The sequence below is a fragment of the Ipomoea triloba genome, chromosome 9 (assembly GCF_003576645.1).
Source record: "Ipomoea triloba cultivar NCNSP0323 chromosome 9, ASM357664v1".
NCBI lineage: Eukaryota > Viridiplantae > Streptophyta > Magnoliopsida > Solanales > Convolvulaceae > Ipomoea > Ipomoea triloba.
Window position 1 is genome coordinate 2587241 of NC_044924.1, and position 19442 is coordinate 2606682.

Genomic DNA, 19442 nt, shown 5'->3' on the forward strand with positions numbered 1-19442 from the left:
TTTATTTGACCACTATTAGCTATTTGACTTGGTTAAAAAATAGCTAATATGACTTGGTTAAAAAATTAATATAAATGTTTGGTTAATCAACTTTTTGTAACTCCAAAATGTTAAAATTTAAAAAGTTGTTCAAAGTAACTTTTTTTCAATTAGTTTTTTGAGAAAATAAATTATACTAAACAATTATTATCTAACATTTAATTTACCAAACACCTTTCTACAATCATCTAATGTTATCAATTAGTTATACCCTCTAGCTCAATCGGCTAACAGTCATAACCTACTCAGCTAACAGTCATTTATCAAACTGGTCCCGCTCGTTAAAGTGTTAGGAGTAGAGAAAGAAATTAAAGTGTTAGGAGTAAAGAAAGAAAATTGAGCTTCTAGTATGGATAGAAAGAAAATGCAATTAAGGGTCAAATAGGCCACTGAACTACATACGAAACTGCAATTAGGCCATCGAACTCAAAAATAATGCAATTAGGTCCCTGAACTACAGAAATTCATGCAAATTAACCCAAAGTGACTTGTTGACTTGATCTTCCGGTTTTCAACTTTAAAAATAATATTTTAAAATAATTTTAAATTAATTAATTAATTAAAAGTAAAATTAAAAAAATAAAACAGGAACAAGTCAATTGGGTCTTTTTTTTTAATTTTAAATTTAATTTTAATTAATTATTTTATTTAAAATTATTTTAAAATATTATTTTTAAAGTTGGTAACTGGAAGATCAAGTTAAAAAGTCACTTTGGGTCAATTTGCATGGATTTGTGTAGTTCAAGGACCCAATTGCATTGTTTTTGAATTCAATGGCTTAATTGCAGTTTGGTGTGTAGTTGGGTGGCGTATTTAACCCTTATTCCAAGAAGAAATAACATGTGGTAAAAAAACTTCAAATTTCAACTATATTGCTTCTACCAGGTACAACGTACCAATCATCCGCTAGGATGTTACTCACAGAAGGTGGAGGGTAATCAAAAACTTTAAATTCCAAGGTTTTCACTCCACATTTAAATAAATAAACTTTTAGTGATTATTTTAGTTATTTATCTTCTTGTTAGTTGTTATTCATTTTTCCATTTTTGTTAATATTTTTTTTTGATAACTACTGACTCTGTTAATATTTATTTATACAGAAATACAAAATGGTAGGCTCTTAGTATGTGGAGCCCAAAGAAGCAGAGAAACAATCTCTTAGTTGGGCTGTATGCTATCTGGCCCATTAATTTTCAAATAATATCGCTCAATTTTTTTAAAAAAGAAAAAGAAATAGCGAAATAGGCGCGGATCCTAAATTCCCCCCTAGGGCAATAGGGTCTGCACATATCGGAATCGGATCCTAGTATATGTCTGCCGGGTCGAATCTCGTACTTCTCACGAAAATAGGGAGAAAATAAAAAATAAAACACAAGTCGATTTTCTTTTTCGTTGGATCGAAACTTGAAGCCTGAAGGCGCTCAACGTATAAAAAAATTTACGAAAAAAGTAAAGACAGGTACCGAACTTAACAGTCAGTGAAGACGAGAGCGTAGACACAGGTCAGTTTTCCCTCTCTCTGCACTCTTTTCTCTTTCTTCTCTCCGGATTTTTCTGGTTTTTGTTTGTGTTAATTGCTGTCTGGGATTGATCGAACGAGTCCTCGCATTCGTTTGCTTGCTTAATGAAGGCCAATTGTTGTTTACTTTTCAAGAATTTATGAACTGTGGAATTCTCTTCAGTTGAATTTCTGGGTTTTGTTTATTTTCTTTCTTTATTTCAATTGGTTCTGATTCTTGAGGTAAGTGAAGTAGAAATTGAAGAGCCTTTCTATTGATGTATGTATTGTGTGCTGCATTTCAAAGTTGTTGTATTTTTCTCTTTGTAATATTGGAATTTGAGGTTATTGATTTCTAGGGTTTTAAGAGTCTTGCTTGTTCTTATGTTTTTTCTGCTTGTGGTTGTTTGATTGTCTGTTTAAGTTTTACTGCTGCTGCTTTTGAGAATTTCAACTGAAAGGAGCTTCTGATTGAATTTTAGTTACAACAGATGAAGCGCAAGCGTGGAAGCAAGAAAGGCAAAGCTAAGAAGCCCAAAGTTATGGCGACGAATGAGGTGGCTTCTAATGCCGAGGAAGTAAATACAGGAAATGATTCAGTTGTGGAAGAGGAGCTAGAGAGTGATGGCTCTGGTTCTGGAGGAGAGGATGAGGGGCCATCGTCCACGGGGACTGATCAAGCACAAAAGCCTGCAAGCGCAAATTCAGGTGGATTTAGTGATAGCACTGTTATAAAAGCAGTTTATGGGCGTGTCAAAGTCAAGATCAAGAATTCTAAAGCATTAGACTCCCAAGTTACAACTTCAGAAACGCGTACCCAAAATGATGCTGAGAAAAGCTTCCAGTATGCTGGTTTAGAGAAACAGGGAGTTTCCAGTGAAAAAATGGAAGATAGTGCCAACTCTTTGTCTGAGACAAATAATGTTAGTACATCTGGGGACTTACCTAAAAAGTCTGCAGGGATTAAAATTAAGACAAAGAATTTCAGTTCGAATATTAGTCCATGTATTAATGCTGAAACACTGAAGGGGGAGAAGACACATAAGAAAGAGCCTTATTCAGTTTCTAAGGATTCACGATACAATAAGAAGGAATTAGATGCTGCAGTAGAGGTATGCCTGGATCAGATTTTGTGTTTTCATGTGTCTAGAGGATATAAATATTTGAACTGCCATCCATCAACTTTTGTTCTCTTGTATTATTCACGTCCTAATTTTGTTTTTACATTTTTAGGTTATAAAGAAAGTGATGAAAATGGAGGCAGCAGAGCCTTTTAATACTCCGGTTGATCCTGTTGCTCTTGGAATTCCAGTAAGTATAATTGTTTTACCCCAACCCCTCATATAATGACAAAAACAACAATAATAATAGTAATAATTTTTAGGGCAAATATCTTTCTATGGTCAGCATAGAGTTTGACTTCTTGACCTCAATAATTTTTTTCCTGATATTAGTGATCACTAGTTGTAATTGGGAATTTTGGGGCTTAGAATATACAAGCTGCTGAGTCTTGGCACAAAGATACACACATATGCAATGCTTGATAAAACAGTGGTTCTTGTGTTTTGCGGGGACCAGGACTATTTTGATGTTATAGATACACCAATGGATTTTGGGACGATACGCACCAATCTTGAAAGTGGTGGTAAATACTTGAACTCAGAGGATGTCTATAAAGATGTGCAATATATATGGGATAACTGCTACAAGTACAACAATAAAGGTGATTTGGTCTTGGATCTCATGAAACGTGTGAAGAAGAACTTTTCAAAGTATTGGAGTGCAGCTGGTTTATATAGTGACTACACGCAAGGTAACTATGGCAAGATCTATTGTTTAGGCTTTTTTTGTTTGTATTCTTTTTCTTTTTATTTTTTAATACATAATTATATATGGGTTCTGCCATTACTCATCCTCCTTATTTTGTGTTATGCAATTCTGATATCTTTAATTCTTTTTATCAAGCTACTCCATATTTGTTTGCCTGTTTACTCATGCTTAAAATGCTGGAATTAGCATCTGTCATTATTATGATATGGCTCTTGTTCCAAATGGTTGAACATTCTTGCTTTGCAATTCTATTAATTTCTAATGAGCTTGTTCTTCTGCTCTGTAGTTGAAAGCAGTCAAATAAAGGATGCCACACCTGATAGTACTGGGAAGGAACAATCGAAAGGAGGTCCCATGAATAATAAGTCAAGAAAGCTTCATGGGTGTGTTGTTGTCTATTTGTTATTCTTGATTATGCTTTCGTCAATGGTTGTCACTCTAGTATTTATGAAGATCTAACAATTATCCTTGATTTCTTGGGCCATTTCCAGACTCAAGAAGCACAAGGATGGCTGCCTATGTGCTATATGTGTGATGATGCGCCGAAGGCAAGAACGTGAGGAGAGTGCTCGAGTGTTAGAAGAACAAATGGAAACTAGTAGTGAATATCCAGATGAGGCCAAACCAGAGGTAGATATTTTTCCTTTATTTCTGAAAACCGTATACCCTGCATCCATACTTTCAAGTGTTAAGAAATTAAAAGCAAGTATAATCGATTCTGGTCCTTACAGAATTCATTTTATTTGTTAATGGAATAGCTTATAGCTCCCGTGTATGAGGACTTTCTCGCTCATGACAATTTTTTTTTTTGGTGAGGTTCTCGCTCATGACAATGATGACATTACTTTTTGCCCTTCACATTTGTTTGTGTACTCTTTAGTTTTTCTATTCTTCTGTTTTGTCCTCTCCTATTATTGTGAATTGAATCTGAATCCACTTGACAGTAATTCTTCAATGATGGTTGTTTATTCTCTTTATTTTCTTCTTTAAAGGTAACTACACCTGCAGAAAGTCTAGGTGGTGACTATGCCTCATCAAATATGGAGAATTCTCCGGAACTGGACATAGATTCGAACCAGCAAGAGAAAGCAGAGGAGGCAAATTTAGCATATTCCGAAGATCTATATAATCATCTACATGAAGAAGAAAATCGAGACAGTGAAACAGACATTCCAGCTAAAAAGGAGGGTCAGCTTTCTGCACTTATGCAGTTAGGTTCTAGATCTGCGGAGGACCATACAAAGCATCAAAAGCAAAATATGGAGTCTGACAATGATATGCTAAATCACACTGAGAAAGAAACTTTGCAAACTGCCACAAGTGAACAGCATAAGCCCAAGGTAATCTGCACATTTTCAGATAAATTAATCCAGTTCTGTCATATAAGTTAGGACAAGTAATTTTAGTCTTTTAGCATCTTGCACATTGCTATTTTCTCAAGAGCCAAAATTGCCAAATCCTACACATCACTACCATGAAATTGCTGGAAACTAAGAGTTGGAAGAGTCAAAGTGACATTATTATCTCACATGTGGTAAAATGAAGAGTTTTAATCAATCCATCTTATCTCTTTCTCCTGTAGTCTATTGCTTAGCACATTTTGTTTTCGCCATCCCCATGCCGCCATGCGTGATAGGCTAGTAGCTTCTTGCCTCGTGTTGGACCTTAAAACCTCATTCTTTCTTAGCAGAAACCAAATTTCCAAAGATATGTGAATGTTTTTCCGTGTGTCCTTTTCCAAATTCCATACTTGAGGGAATTTGAGTATGATGCTCAACTTATCTATTTAGAACCTGAATAGGACACTGAACTCATGTTTTCCAGTATATGCACCCATTAAGGTTGAAATCCTGGGATAAGATTACTTCCATGTGTGTTTTTGACATTGTGGTTTGGCATACATTATTCGCTGCAGGAGAAGCTTGACAAGTATCAGAAAGCTAAGATGTTGGAGAAGCTGCGTCACTTGGAAAACCCCAGGATTTTTGAGTTATGTGGAACGCTTTTTGGTGATGATAAAAGATCTGTCTGGAATGGACCGCGTTCTCTGGTTCAACAGAATGCTTCAACTCGCAAGAGCGCCATTCGGGCTGCTGTTTCAAAGTTAATGCAGTAGGGGAATTGAAATTAATCTAAACAGAAATGATCTTAGCTTCTCTATTTAGTATGCTTCACAAGCAGTTCCATTGCTTACTATCTTTCATATTTGCTTGTGTTTGTAATCTGAAATTGACAGAATTGTTTCCATATACACATATACATAGTGTACTTCTTTAGTGAGTTTGTCCCTCCTTTTATTATTACTACTGGTAATTTATGTGCATGATGTGTGCACGATGTGTGAAATTTCATGTCCAACATTTTGACTCAATTAACAATTTTTTTTTATTTGGGCAAAATGTGAATACATTATTGTTCTCTTTTGACGAAACGACCGTCCTCGAAGAACTCATCAATTGACTTAAACAGTATCAACCTCCTGTTGTCTTATCCTCTCAAACTGATTGGTCTTTGCTATAAATTTAAGCTTCAGCTGGCCTTTATTCTACTATTCTCCGTTGTTCTCTCTTCGTTCCAGACTTATCACTTGCTTAAATCTTTCTCAGTTTTTCAAATGACAAATCCTTCTTCATGTTTACCTGTAAAAATCATTTGACACAAAAATATGGTGTAAACAAAATTAAGCTAAGTAAGTTTCAATTCACCTCGTAAAATATAGGCTTAGATATAGATAAATACCCGAACGTGACGATAACATCTCATTTCCTTTCATTGTTATGCTTCCGCAAATTTTACAAGTGTTTTAAAAAAAATACCTGTATTTTAGATAAGGAAAAATGGGGGTGTTACTCTAATTATAACACTAAAATTATAGTTGCCACTAGCATTTGTCACAAGTTCAAACAAAAACTAGAATTATAAGTTAAAACTTATTATTTGGTCACGAGTTTGATTGTTGTGAACACTCTTTTAGTCAAGTTTGTTGTATATGGTCTTTCAAGTGAAGGTTTATTTTTTTTTAGTGATTTGCAAACTATTATACAGAAGTGAGATTTATCCATTGTATATTATGGGATAGTAGCTGGGGTTTCCAGTGATAAAAAAATGTTAAAGTTTTTTTGTTTTTTTTTTTTTTTTCGGAGAACTTTGATTAATATTTTTTAAAAAAAGTTTGGAAAATCCCAGTGGAGGCATTCAGTGAAGTATGAAAAGAAGCAAAAAGGATTTGGTAAAATAATAAATTAATAATTAAGAATCATAGGAAATCAATTAGTGATGTGGCAATATTTTGAAGGAGTAAAATTTGTAAGCTTCCAAAAATACATAATTCAGAAGTTTCCTAATAACGGTATAAGAATTAATTATTACATCAATATATAGATTTGATATTATCATAGGAAATCAATTGCTAATATTAATAATGCTACTGTTTCCTTAATTATAACCATGAAATTTCCTCGGACCTGCAATGAATTAATGCCTATAAATGCATTAACCCTAACCTCTTCCTCTTTATGTTTAACCCTTCTTCTTTCAATATAATTCTCACTTTGTTTTTAAGAACTCACACCACTTCAAGGTACTTTCTTCCATTATTATGCAACTTCTTTTAAAATTTTTTAGTTTTTATTCTTTTTTTTGGGGGTTCATTTTATTGTGTTTTTAAAGGTTCAATGTAATATAATGCTCATTTGTTGTTGTTATTATTATGTATGTGTATATAATATTGTTCAAATTTACTGTGTTTATTATTACCTTTATATATATATATATATATATATATATATATATATATATATATATATATATATATATACCTTCTCACAAACCAGTGGGGGTGGTATTGACTCTAGGTTGAGAAAGTAGTTATGAACAGATAGAGTTAGAAGTACTAAAAAAAAACTTTTTATATATCTTCTCTCAAACTAATGTAGGTTGAGAAAGTAGTTATGAAGAGGTAGCATGCATGTTGTTCAAGATTTTTTCTTTTTTTTATTTTTTTTACAGTTTAGCATATAATATATAAAATATAAAATATAAAATTGTTCACGTTCACTGTGTTATTTTGGTTCAATATAATGATAATTTGTTGTTATGTGTATATAATATTGTTCAAGTTTACTGTTTTTTTTTTTTTTGAAATGCAAGTTTACTGTTTTTATTTATTATTACAGTCATTGTCACAAAAAATTTGAATTTACTTTGGTATTCAAAGATCAATTCATACTACAACCTATATATATGCTCGTAATAATGTTTTTTTTAAAAATTTTTTTTACATGGAGATTTAGTGTTTAAATATAGAGATTAGAGATGAAATTATATCACAATATCATAGTGTGTTAAATTTGACTTTCTATAAGAACTGTACCTTTTATTAATCCGTTTGAATCTGTTAGCTATGGAGAATTTAGATTGATTTATTTTATTTTGGTCGTTTGGAATATAATATAGATGGGGCGTGCAAAACTGAACTTAGAACTAATCCCAAAAGAGAAAGCGAGAAACTTGACGTTCAAGAAAAGGAAGGAAGGGATTATGAAGAAAATGCGAGAGTTCACTACGCTGTGCGACGTGAATGCGTGCATGATCATATACGGGCCCAACAGCCAGTCATCGGAGCCGGCGATTTGGCCGAACGATCGATCGGAGGTGGAGCGCATGATCGAGCTGTACAAGGAGAAGGTTGCGGACAACGCGACGCGGTCCTACGGGATCTCCAATTTCTTCATGGATCGGAAGAAGAAGTTGGAGGAGGAAGTGAGGAAGCTGAAGCAGAAAAACTTGGAGGCCAAGTATCCGACCAGTCTGGAGTTCATGGATCGTTTGTCCAAGGCGGAATTGGAGAATTTTGTTAGGTTTTTGAACGGGAAGCTTGAGGCTTCGGCGTCTAGGTTGGAGATGATGAACGAGATTAGCAATGATATTAATGGAGAATTGCAGCAACAATCTCAAGCGATGCAGATCTTCCAAGGCTATAATAACAATCAGGACTACATTAATTCCGTGATTGATCCAATGCAGATGGATAATTTGGGGTACGTGAATCCGCTGCAGCAGCAAGTTGTGTACAATAGCCCTAATTTGATTCTCGATGATGATCAGGAGAAGAATTACGGGCTATTGGGCTACGCAAACCCTAATCCGACCCCGGGGAGGATGATTCCGATGATGAAGGAAGCAGAATACATGCATTTCGCCGGCGGAGCCTCCTCCTCCAGCAGCGGCGGCGCCGGCGGCTATATTATCTATAACAACGACACTTTCCAGGCCGGATTCAGGCAGCAGCAGCAGCAAATCAATTTCTACGAACCGGTTGGTGGCGGAATGAGCAGTAACGTTATGCAGGCGCAATACTCCATGGATCGCACTACAATGCAGCTCGCAATGGCGCCGCCGCCGCCGTATATGGGCGGCGATTTGCCCCCACTTCCGCCGTGTTACCTGGAGATGAACGAGGTGAAATGCACTCTCCCGGGTCTACCCGGCGGCGGTGTTAATTTCCCGCCACAAATAATATCTCCACCTTCTTATAATTACTACTTGGAGGATAAGGAGACCAACACTAATAACGCATCCACGCTACTTCCGCCGCCTCCGGCGGCGGCCGGCAGTGGCCTGCCCCAATTGCCGCCGCCGTATTGTATGGAGGAGAAGGAGGCGGCGGCGGCCGGCAGTAGTAGTATTAACCAATATCAACTCACAAATCAGATAACAAGGTTCAGCTAGTTTCGTTGTTGGTGTATGTTCATGCAGGGAATAATAGTGATCGATGAGATTGGAAATTGGGTACGTACGTAATTTCAGTTTTTAATTTAGAATTATTGTTAATCTTAATGCCAATTGATTGTTGTTAATCTACTATAGTAAGTACTAATGGTTCTCCTTTATTGGAATTTTCTATCTATGTTTCTATATTACTGATCATCATATCTCTATACAATCTGCGATACTCCGAATATGATTATATATATTGGATATTGGTATTGATAATTGATACCATAAATATATGTAGATCATTGATGCATATATATATATATATATATATATATATATATATATATATTTAGCTATTTATGTTCTCAATCAATATGGATTATATTAATGTTATTGTGTTATTTCTTTTGTAATATTGATAAGCTAACTATATTACCAAACAGGATCAAAAACTTCTTATTGCTAAATGTTTTAATAGTAGCCCTAATAACAATGATGAATCCATACCTTTATTTTTTGGTCATTGTTGTAACATATGAATATATGCATATAGCTGATAAATTGTTGGTCATTTTTAAATATCTTGGATGCCCAAATTTGAATAGAATATCCTGCGGCAATTTATTTTTATTTTTTGTTGGGGGACCATGACTGATGAAAAGTTAAAACATATGTCCAAGGAAGGTGTGGATGTTCTTCCAAGATGCAAAGTTTATCTACGTTAACTACTTTTCTAATCTCTATATTAATTGTATGCTATCAGCATATATTTTTGGATGCGTTTTGTTTAGATTGTGTGATCAGTAATTTCATAAAATGTTATATAGTTTGTCTTTTCATTTGATTTTTGAGCATATATATGAGATTCTTAAAGATAATTTTATAATTATATTCATTGAGAATCATATCGTATAACTTGATCTAAATACGTAAGTGTATGTGTCTGTTTTTTCTTCATGGGAATATTATTAGTCCCATTAATTCAATGCTAATAAGCTTTTTATTATTTTCTTGCTTTTTATGTTTTCCAACAAGTGGCTCCAAGAAGAAGGGAATCTTTGTTCTCTACCCTTTATTGGTTTGCATTATCTTTAACAAAAGAAAAACAAAACACAAAATAATAAAAAGTATAAAAATTACCATCTTATTTACCTTATGCAAATCTTTGAGTGTTTGATCAAGAAGACGTGTAGTGCTCTTAGACTCTATGCGATGGACTCGACTGAAAGATTGTAAACAAGAATTGAATTCATAATCTTAATTATGGTACAAGAATAATGTTACATCTACTTGGCCATCCCTTTTAGGACAAATGTCCTTTTTTTTTTCTTTCATTTTTTAGGTGATAAGAGAAACTTGCAACCACTACTCGATGATGTTCACTGAGTAAACAGCGTACTCCCTAACTGACAAAGGACCAAAAGGAAGTAAATCAACTTAAGTTGCACATGGCTAACATACTCTAACTAAGAAAGCTAATATGTTACTACCACTAAGAATTTAACTTAACATTGTGGTTACTAACCTAATAGCCTGACGAACTTAGGTTATGGTTGCACTAAATGTACGCTTTTTGAGAACGTGATTAGTGGTGTGTGTGTGTTTTGGAATTTTTGTTATTAATAATGTTTTTATGACATAAAAATAATTAAAATTATAGGACACAAGAAAGACAATCATGGAAACACCACAGAATAAAATTCCTAATTAAAAAAGAAAAACACGAAAATGAATCATTAAAAAACAATCATTTCCAAGTTGGGCTTCAAAAAATTAAGGATGAAGACAAGAAGACAATTAAGGAGAAAAAGGAGACTAATTTGTGGTGCTAACATTTGTCTCTTCCAATTAAAAAACATGTCACTATACTTTAAATAACATTTTGGATTTTCAAACTCTATAATTGAGTCAAATTATTTATTTAATTTTTAATAGTAAAAACTTATATTTTTAATTTTTTTTTAGCTAAATCAATATAGGTTGTGACAAATATATATATATTTTCGTGAGCACAAATAGTATTTTCATTTCATATAAATTGTGTTTTAATTTTGTTCAAATTCCAATAAACATAAAATATCAGTTACAAAGTACAGACTATCTTTTAAAAGATAGAGTAATGGTCCTAATGGAGAGCTGAACTTTAGTTAGAGAGTTGAGATGAGAAAAGGAAAAGTAGATTATGATATGATATAATAAAATAAAAATAACTTTCAAAATCTGCTTTATATTATTGTTTCTTTCTTGTCAAGAGGACACTGCACTTCTCTTTAGAAAAATGTCTTCCACTATAAATTTTTCTCTCTTTTTCTTGAGGTGACCCCAATACCCAATGCATTCACATGAAATGGCTAACTCAATTTACACAAACTTTCTCATTTTTTTTTTAATTTTTTTATGAAGTTGGTATAATATGATTCTTATACCTGAAGGTTACAAGTTCGATTATTAAGCGTATTTACACTACTGTAAAATTAATTTGAATACAGTTTAACATGCACTTTAATTTGTACTTAGGGAAGACTCGACCTAGAATTTTTATATATTTAATATGGTTTACCCTACAAGAGTCGGAGGGTTTTATTTTATTTTGGTTGGTTTCAAGAAGGGAATTATTTGATGAACAGATTTAGACTGTTTAATCTCATGGCTTTCAGAAAAAGAAGCCAGACAAAAGTAGTGTTGTTGAAAAAGAGTCACCATATCTCCCTTAATATCCTTATTTACTTTATCATATATGGAGTAATATATTGCAATTATTGTTGAGCTTCAAAGATTTTGCATTTTTCTCTTCCTGATAAACCAGGTTTTTTGGTTTCACTGAACTATATCCTAGACCCCATGAATCCATCTCAAACCCCTGAAAAGGTAAATTGAGTCCATTTAACTTTAAGACTCAACACCAAACTATATACACTTTTGCAGACAAAAATTGCAACTCAAACCCCAACCTCCAACATTTGTGACAGAAATCAAAATATTTTGCAATTTCTTTATGCTCATTATGGTTCTATCTTGCTTTTGTTTTAACTTTTGGTAGTTGAGGGTGAAAATCTACAAGTGGGCTTCCTGCAAATAATTCAGGCTGTTTAACCTCTTGTTATAGAGCTTTTGACACAACTTGTGGGCTTAAAGTCTTAAACTAGGGATTGGATTTTATTGGTGGTTTTATTATTAAGATGGTTTATGTCCACTTAATCAAAGAATTTGTTCAAATTTTAGCTAAATTGTTTTTTTTTTTTCATCTTTTTGTGTATAATGTCTAATATATTCGTTATTGTGAAACTAGTTCAAATATAGTCTGAACTGCTCCACTACAAGAAAGGTATAACCAAGATCTCTTTACATGCCTCATTAGTACGAGACTCATTTAGGTTTAGCTCAAATTGCTCCCACGAGGAAGGTTTGGTCAAAAACTAAAAATTCAGTCTGTATCACTTTTAGGGAAAGATCTAACTAAGAACTCTTTAGCATGATGCATGGATATAAAACTCAATTCTGCAGTTACTTACCAACTACTTCAAACTATTTATGACTTGTTTTTTTTCTCTTTTTGAATTGAAAATGGTCTACATACATCACCCTCTAGGCCTATAGTGAGTAGCTCCATCCCCCTTTTTCAGTGACAGAAGCTTTAGTCTTCACCTGAATGAAGGAGGATATGGCTTTGCTGGAACATATCTTACATTGATTCTCTCTTTTTGAAATTCCCTCTGTTTGCTTAATTCTTTCTTGTTCTTGCACATGCCCAATCATACTGCATTACCCCCCAATATCTGTCAAATAAGTAGCACTCTAATCTATTGCTATCTGTCTTGCAGCCTTTTATTTATTTTTTAATTTCTGTGTACTTTTTTTTGGCAGCTTTCTTTATCTTTCCCTTGTGGTGGCACTGTAGCAGATCATTTTGTATATTGCCCAACTCTCAATCATTAGTGTTCACTGTGTAAGTAGGTTGATCTACCTCCCTTAATTACAGCTTAAAAGTAAACCAAATCTCATTTATCAGACCGTTTACTTAGTAACCACAAAATTACAGGTTTAACTCCCAGATGGAGCAGCCTAGTGCATACCCCGAGATTGATCAAATCAATAGTGTGCATAGCCAATCGAGTAAAAATAAAAAATAAAAATTATAAAATCATTCTTTTAATCTTGGGGTCGTGGTAAATAAAATATATAATTAGAAAAATTGAAGTTTGATAAACTTAAAATTGTGTTTATCAGCTGCTACCATAATGGTATCTTGAAAGTTAAAAGTGAATGCTTTTGCAAGCATGAAGAGGGCACCCTTTGTTTTGAGGTGGCCAGACAAGAGGGCCAAGGCACTTTTGATTTCTTTAAGTTTTCTTCATTCAAAGATAACAGAGGTATAGTATTGATTAAGTTAGGCATCAAAAAATCATGAATAAAGAAGACAATAAAACAAAAAGTATATACTACTGAGATTACATAATTTAACTTTGTCTTTACATTTGTGCTAGGTATAATAAAGGTGTCTAGGCTGAGCTGAGCTGCAACCTTCAATAATACTACATTTGGTGCCAATGTGTCTGTCTGTTTCTTCCTTGACAGGAAACCCTTTGGAATAAGAAATCTGGGATTAAGAAAGAAAGAACCATTCTGTGTTGTTCTTGTTTGAACTCCCACCATAGAAAACGGGAAGATATGACCGTGATTGACAGCGTTGCTGCTTTGCTGTTGTGATCACTCTTCGCAGGTAACACCTTAAAACCATATGATTTTCTCGTTTCATATTGTGGGTTTTTCTGTTCATCAATCTGTGTTTGTTCACATTGCGATATCTGATATCATCGTTTTTCTGTTCATCAATCTGTGTTTGTTCACATTGCGATATCTGATATCATCCTCCTCCTATGCATCGCTTTCTGCAATCATATTGGTTCTGAAAAAATGATAGGAATAAGTGTGTCTAAAAGAGAGAGGATATTGATTGCATCAACCAAGTTCCACTGAATTGAGACACTATCCATGAAACACTATCCGTGAAAGATGTAAAGCGAAAATACAGATGGGGTTGTGAAAATCTCTTCATTTCAAAGATAAACCCGACTTTTTGGTGATGTTGATTTGCTGTGTCTTCATTACAAAGAATAGATTCTAAATTCTCATCATTAGAATGAGGAATTTTTCTTTACCTAAAAGACACACCCACTTTAATGATGTTGTTCCTTAACTTAGTAGCATTATTAAGTGCATTCAAGATGCAACACTCTCTTTGTCCCAATGATTTTTTTTTCCCTCTTTAACAGCTTTTTCTCCTATCCTCCACATATCACCACAGACATGGATAAACACACTGTTACATCTGATGTAATGCATCAATAAAGTTCCTGGTTCTCATCTGTTATATGCTAAAACAGGTAATCTGTATAGGCACTAGGCAGGCGTACATACCTCTGTATTGTGAAAAGTAGATATGAATGAGTTCAGTTCTGAAAGGCCAAGGTCCTGGAACATATACACAAGTGCAGAACCTAGTCCATCTCAAACACAGGTGAACCAGGAAGGTCCATGGAAGAACTTTGGGACATCAACAAACGCCATTTCCTTCGGGTTTGTAGCTACAGCCATCTTGATCTCCATGTTTCTCATCATGGCCATATTCGAGCATCTGTTCAAGCCAGGCACTTCGTTCTCCTCGCCCGAAGATCACATAGACAGCAACCTGGAATCAGGAATAAGGCAGAAGCTTAGAAGCTCACAAACTGTAAGTTCATCTTAATATGGTGCTTTCTGCAAGATTAATCAAGAATTTCAGAGTAAACTCATTCTGGGTAATCTTCTTTTACAGATACCAACATCATATTCGTCGGATTTCACAGTCTTGATGCCGGGACAACAATATCCAACCTTCATTGCCCAGCCTGCTCCTCTCCCTTGTCAAAGGGAAGGAGTTTACTGGCCTGCCCATGAACATAGCTTTTCATACACATAATGCTAAACTTACAAGTGATGGTATGTGTACCCCAGAATAGTGAAATTCTTCATCAATTTTCTACATCTACCATTCCAGAATTCATATCTTTACCCCACTGTGTATGAGGGAGAGACAAACAGGGAAAGAGAAAAAAAAAATTGTATTAGCAAGACAACAATAGTCAACCGTGGTGTTCAGATTACCAGGTTGTTCAGATGATTTTTTATGTAGTTATGCATGGATTCCATGTTTTGAGAAATTGAGGAAGAGTGCAATAGATTAAACATATTTTTATGTAAATACACTAGAGTTACACTTACAGAACGCTTGGCAAAAACAAATCTAAGAACAATGACAAAGACACACTAACAGAGCAAGGTTCTCCCTTTTGGCTCTTTCACCAGTTTTGAATTAAAGGTGCTTCCACCATTATAAGGAATGAGGAACTACATTGATTCTGCATGTTCTTTGGAACTGCTAAAGATCACCATAGTTACCCTCCGAGGTTGTTGCTTGGAACTGCTAAAGATCACCATAGTTTCCCTCCAAGGTTTAGTTAGGAACTCGCTGAATACTGTGTTTCCACTTTCTAGAGGGTCTATAAAAAGGCCTGCCTCTGGTTTACTCGAGTGTTCCTTCATCAGGTTGTATTACAGTGAGTAGAGAATACTTGACCTTGAGGGAAATCCTTCCCTTTTCAACCATGAGCCTTGCCCCTGAAACAACCCAATAACCAGGTGTTTCTTGTGGGCCTCTAGTCATCTCAGTTGTATCAACAAACTTCAAGAGTTTAGGTGCTTGAATGGGAACGGGAGGACCACCAGGATAAACAGCGGAATTAATATTGACATCAGCTGGCTGTGGAGGCGGCTTCTGAACTGATGTAAAATGATGACTAATCAGAGTTGATATTAATCCAGATTTGCGGGCCAAACCAGGTGAGCCATCCCACTCCGAATGTCTTACCATTGTAGCACCCAGAACAGTAGAGAATTTGAGCCTTAGGAAAAGAACCTTTTTCAACCCATAGTCACCGACTTCCAGTTTCGCTCCAGTGACTATGGAAAGATCCTCGTCAGAATCAACAGGTGCTGTGCAGACATGGGAGAAGTTCTTCCATTGAACTTTCTCATAGTACTTGCGATCATGTGGTTCTCGATGGAAGTTTCTGTGTGGATCATCTTCAAGTTGGAATATTTTTGGAAGAGATGAGAGGTGCTGCAAATGAATGGCCAAGCGATTGCTCCTTTTACCTTCAAGGTACAATCGAAGGCCAGTTACAGGCCTCTTGCCAACATCAACCTGTCATTGATGCAATGATAAAAGTTTAGACCCTAGTCTGAGGGAGCAGAAAGAAGAAATGCTAATATTGAGGTTTGGCAATCCCAGCTGAACTTGTACACCCAAAGAAAATCACAAAGATGTGAAATAATACTAGAACTCAAACCTCTTCTAATATACATAACATAAAAACACAAAGTCTAAATGGCTAATGTTTAGAATCTTCCTAGCAATTAGCAAATGCCAAAATGATAGAAGAAAAGACAAATATATGCCTTCTAGGAAAATTCCTAGTCAACAATCATCTCAGCATAAAGTGGTAAATACAGTGGAAAAATAATAGACCCATAGTAGTATCATAGAGCTTTACCGGAGCAGTGTTTACATACAGCTTTGGACCCAGAAAACTAAATTGTAAAGAAGCTGTACTTTGCTGCCTTCTTTGTGGACCAAGAGGAAGATCACTAAACACTGGTGCCCATTGCCTTGGCAGCTGAAATTCCAAAAACTGATGAAGCTCTTCAATGGGTGGTTTATCTAGAAAGCAGAACCAATGGCAAAAAAACTTGCATCAGAATTTCAAGGATTTAAAGATCAATATATGAAATGTTTATTCCTTAGAAGTAATGTGGAACTGACATCTACTTTGGATGAAAGTAGAAGCAGAGGAAATTGGAAAGTGAAGGAAAAAAAGGGCCTAAACTCACAGCGCAGGTACAAATTTATAGCATGACTCAGAAATCCACTTCCAGTGATGCCATTGAGCAGGGATGTTATTGGAATGAAGGACATTGAGATCGCATCTGGTTCTAGCTGAACAGTATGTAACCATTCATTATGAGTTAGGTTTCTGTAATCACTTCCACCTCTCCTCTTGCAAATGCTCATGATGTCCTGAAATTTAAGCGAAATTGACAATTTGTTAGAAGCATAAAAAGAAACATGTTTACCAGAGACAGCAAACAGCAGCATCTGCAACATACCTCCTTGTACACATATGAACTTGATGTGCTAGCTTCAGCAAACCTCAGTCTTGTCTCCCTGTTTTCAAACTGAAGCAAAATGCTTAGATAGACAAACAGAAATTTAAACCAAAACAATACAAGCATGACTAATTTCTACACAGTTTTCAAATAATTTGTTAATTTTGACATCTGCATGAAAATTAACTTCATGTCAATTGGTTTATAAAAATTAAGGTTTTAAATTCCACAAGGTTAATCACAGGGTGGTCAACCATCTTCAAAAAGATAAAGCCATTCAAATTCAAATGTCTTGACTCTTGACTAAAATTGACTCTCTAAAAACACTCATTGAAGCAAACTTTAGTACATGATTTTGAAGCAAACATCCCACAACAGGCTTTTCGGCAGCAAGGCCATATCAAGAACTAATAAATTGACAACTGGGTATTTCAGGGTATTATGTATGCTAAACTTAAATTTCTACAAGTAGCTAGTGGTGATAATGAACAGGAACATCTGAGATGCTAAACCTTGTCATTCTGATACCCCAGTTCAGAATCTGTTCCATACTGTTCACTTGCGTCGCAAAACCTCTTATCTGCTACTGCCTTTAACCTTTTCTGCACATCAGCAGGTTCAAGTGATGAGGAGTGCTGTTGTTTCATATATACAACATCCTTTCCTCCCATCTTTATGCCAACTATAATGTGAGTACCGAATTTCTCAATGAACCTGGAATATTGATCACAATACGAAGTCCTGTTATCACCTTCAATACTAACAATATGCAAATGATACAAACAGTGTATGCTCTATATAACAGCAGCATTTATATCATAGTTAAAAACATATGTTGGCAACCTCAAGTTTCACCTTGCCAATGCTGCAGGATCCCACGTTGAAGGGACTTCTTTCTTCACGTGATCACACAGCACCATCTGAGATTTTTCTAGCGCAATAGTGTACAAAGTGATGAAGACGCCATCAAAAGCAAGGGTCTTGGTGTAGGCTGCATCCTTCTGCCAGCAACCCGAAAAATCAAACATGGCGTTGAAGAGCCCCGAGGGAATCTTACCAGTCAAAGATATATCCTGGTTGAACTGCTCTGACATCTGGACAATACAAATTGTAGAGTTAACAATAAAAAGATTGTGAATAACTTTCCTGGTAGCAGATATTGTTCTTAACATCAATAAGCAATTCAATGAAGTAAGTCAGCAAACTAATTAGCTAATAACAGAAGTCAAATACATTCCCACTTATGTCCAATTCCTATTCACTGCAAGGGATAAAAGAGAAAGGGAAAGAGATGGTGGGGCCATCTCAATCTCAATTAAAATAAAGGCATATCATATAAGTTAGTACAACGCAGCAATACCTGCTGGAAAGGCAGAACATCAGACCGGAACCTTGTGCGTTCTCCTTTATCACATTTGATGGACTTGGGTACATCCGGGACCAAAATCCCACCAGGAAGAACAATCTCTCGGCCCTTATCCTCGTCAATCTCAATCAAACGCCGACTACATGGATCCCCCTTGCAATATTTAAGCCGCAAGTCCAAGGATATATCATAGCCGCATCCTATCGACAGAATGGCTGCCTTGGCTGCTTCAGCAGCTGGAAGCTTCAGTGCCATTGTTCAGAAAACCACTCCCAAATTACCCATGAATATCAAGAATTAAAAATAAACAAATAAATAACCAACCGAATAACAACTACTCAAACATTCCCCCTTTTAAGCTTCAAACTAAACTACAGTTGGCACAACAATCCTTCAAAATCCAATCAATTATAAAAATTGCACTGCTCCTTTTTACCGGATTCCGGCGCAGCCAAGTTAGATGCGGAGTTGACTGCACAGAAATTCGGCCGCAAAACCCTAGAGCCTCGGCCGTACAATATGCACATGAACCCGCGAGATTTTTATAATTTTGAAGTCGCACGAGCTCGAAGCTCTAGCCGCTATGGATGCGGGAGGTGCTGAGATTGAGAATAGAATTGAGCTCAGATCTAGAGAGATAATGCATCGGCGGAGGGTTGGAGGTTGGGAGACTCGAAGTCGTGTCGAATTGAGTGGCAAACAGCACGGTCATAGAGACCTTTGAGCTTTGACTGCAAGGAAAATGCGATTTTTTTAAAACTTTATTTATTTATTTGAATTAAAGTT

At 35.4% G+C, this 19442-nt stretch overlaps 4 protein-coding genes and 1 long non-coding RNA gene across 7 annotated transcripts; 3 read left to right on the forward strand and 2 right to left on the reverse strand.

The window, feature by feature from the left end:
* Positions 1-1346: 1346 nt before the first annotated feature.
* Positions 1347-5725, forward strand: LOC116030576 (bromodomain-containing protein C631.02). Of its 2 annotated transcripts, none has more exons than XM_031272876.1 (8): positions 1347-1541; positions 2020-2649; positions 2771-2848; positions 3116-3350; positions 3654-3750; positions 3859-3997; positions 4360-4707; positions 5283-5725. In XM_031272876.1, exons 2-8 carry the CDS (start codon positions 2029-2031, stop codon positions 5481-5483), a joined length of 1719 nt encoding a protein of 572 aa, XP_031128736.1. In that variant the 5' UTR covers positions 1347-1541; positions 2020-2028; the 3' UTR covers positions 5484-5725. The 2 variants fall into 2 exon arrangements, with proteins under 2 accessions (XP_031128736.1, XP_031128737.1); XM_031272877.1 differs by having other exon boundaries at positions 2029-2649.
* A 2097-nt stretch (positions 5726-7822) lies between these two features.
* LOC116029076 (agamous-like MADS-box protein AGL8 homolog) lies at positions 7823-9097 on the forward strand. Its single transcript, XM_031270957.1, has one exon. The coding sequence runs from the start codon at positions 7823-7825 to the stop codon at positions 9095-9097; it is 1275 nt and encodes a 424-aa protein (XP_031126817.1).
* Positions 9098-13508: 4411 nt separating this feature from the next.
* LOC116029249 lies at positions 13509-14620 on the reverse strand. The gene is made up of 2 exons (XR_004100293.1): positions 14504-14620; positions 13509-13991 (listed from the first exon to the last, which is right to left on the reverse strand). It is a non-coding gene; the product is annotated as an uncharacterized LOC116029249 (long non-coding RNA).
* On the forward strand, positions 13678-15285 carry LOC116029248. Of its 2 annotated transcripts, none has more exons than XM_031271159.1 (3): positions 13678-13805; positions 14470-14816; positions 14901-15285. In XM_031271159.1, exons 2-3 carry the CDS (start codon positions 14526-14528, stop codon positions 15042-15044), a joined length of 435 nt encoding a protein of 144 aa, XP_031127019.1. In that variant the 5' UTR covers positions 13678-13805; positions 14470-14525; the 3' UTR covers positions 15045-15285. The 2 variants fall into 2 exon arrangements, with proteins under 2 accessions (XP_031127019.1, XP_031127020.1); XM_031271160.1 differs by having other exon boundaries at positions 13689-13805; positions 14483-14816.
* LOC116029247 (MACPF domain-containing protein At4g24290) lies at positions 15286-19357 on the reverse strand. Its single transcript, XM_031271158.1, has 7 exons — positions 18651-19357; positions 18146-18384; positions 17803-18004; positions 17291-17359; positions 17015-17201; positions 16678-16844; positions 15286-16328 (listed from the first exon to the last, which is right to left on the reverse strand). Exons 1-7 carry the CDS (start codon positions 18909-18911, stop codon positions 15648-15650), a joined length of 1806 nt encoding a protein of 601 aa, XP_031127018.1. The 5' UTR covers positions 18912-19357; the 3' UTR covers positions 15286-15647.
* Between the last annotated feature and the right edge of the window lie 85 nt (positions 19358-19442).

What these genes read in the sequence shown, in the direction of transcription:
- LOC116029247 (XM_031271158.1), bottom strand. Translation starts at nt 18,911, where the DNA reads ATGGCACTGAAGCTTCCAGCTGCTGAAGCAGCCAAGGCAGCCATTCTG. An exon ending in ATGTTCTGCCTTTCCAGCAG is followed by an intron (nt 18,385 to 18,650) that starts GTATTGCTGCGT and finishes TGTATTGTCCAG; the next exon opens with ATGTCAGAGCAGTTCAACCA. An exon ending in TGGGGTATCAGAATGACAAG is followed by an intron (nt 17,360 to 17,802) that starts GTTTAGCATCTC and finishes ATTTTGCTTCAG; the next exon opens with TTTGAAAACAGGGAGACAAG.
- LOC116029076 (XM_031270957.1), top strand. Translation starts at nt 7,823, where the DNA reads ATGGGGCGTGCAAAACTGAACTTAGAACTAATCCCAAAAGAGAAAGCG.
- LOC116029248 (XM_031271159.1), top strand. Translation starts at nt 14,526, where the DNA reads ATGAATGAGTTCAGTTCTGAAAGGCCAAGGTCCTGGAACATATACACA. An exon ending in AGCTTAGAAGCTCACAAACT is followed by an intron (nt 14,817 to 14,900) that starts GTAAGTTCATCT and finishes CTTCTTTTACAG; the next exon opens with ATACCAACATCATATTCGTC.
- LOC116030576 (XM_031272876.1), top strand. Translation starts at nt 2,029, where the DNA reads ATGAAGCGCAAGCGTGGAAGCAAGAAAGGCAAAGCTAAGAAGCCCAAA. An exon ending in CTGTTGCTCTTGGAATTCCA is followed by an intron (nt 2,849 to 3,115) that starts GTAAGTATAATT and finishes TGCGGGGACCAG; the next exon opens with GACTATTTTGATGTTATAGA. An exon ending in AAGTCAAGAAAGCTTCATGG is followed by an intron (nt 3,751 to 3,858) that starts GTGTGTTGTTGT and finishes GGCCATTTCCAG; the next exon opens with ACTCAAGAAGCACAAGGATG.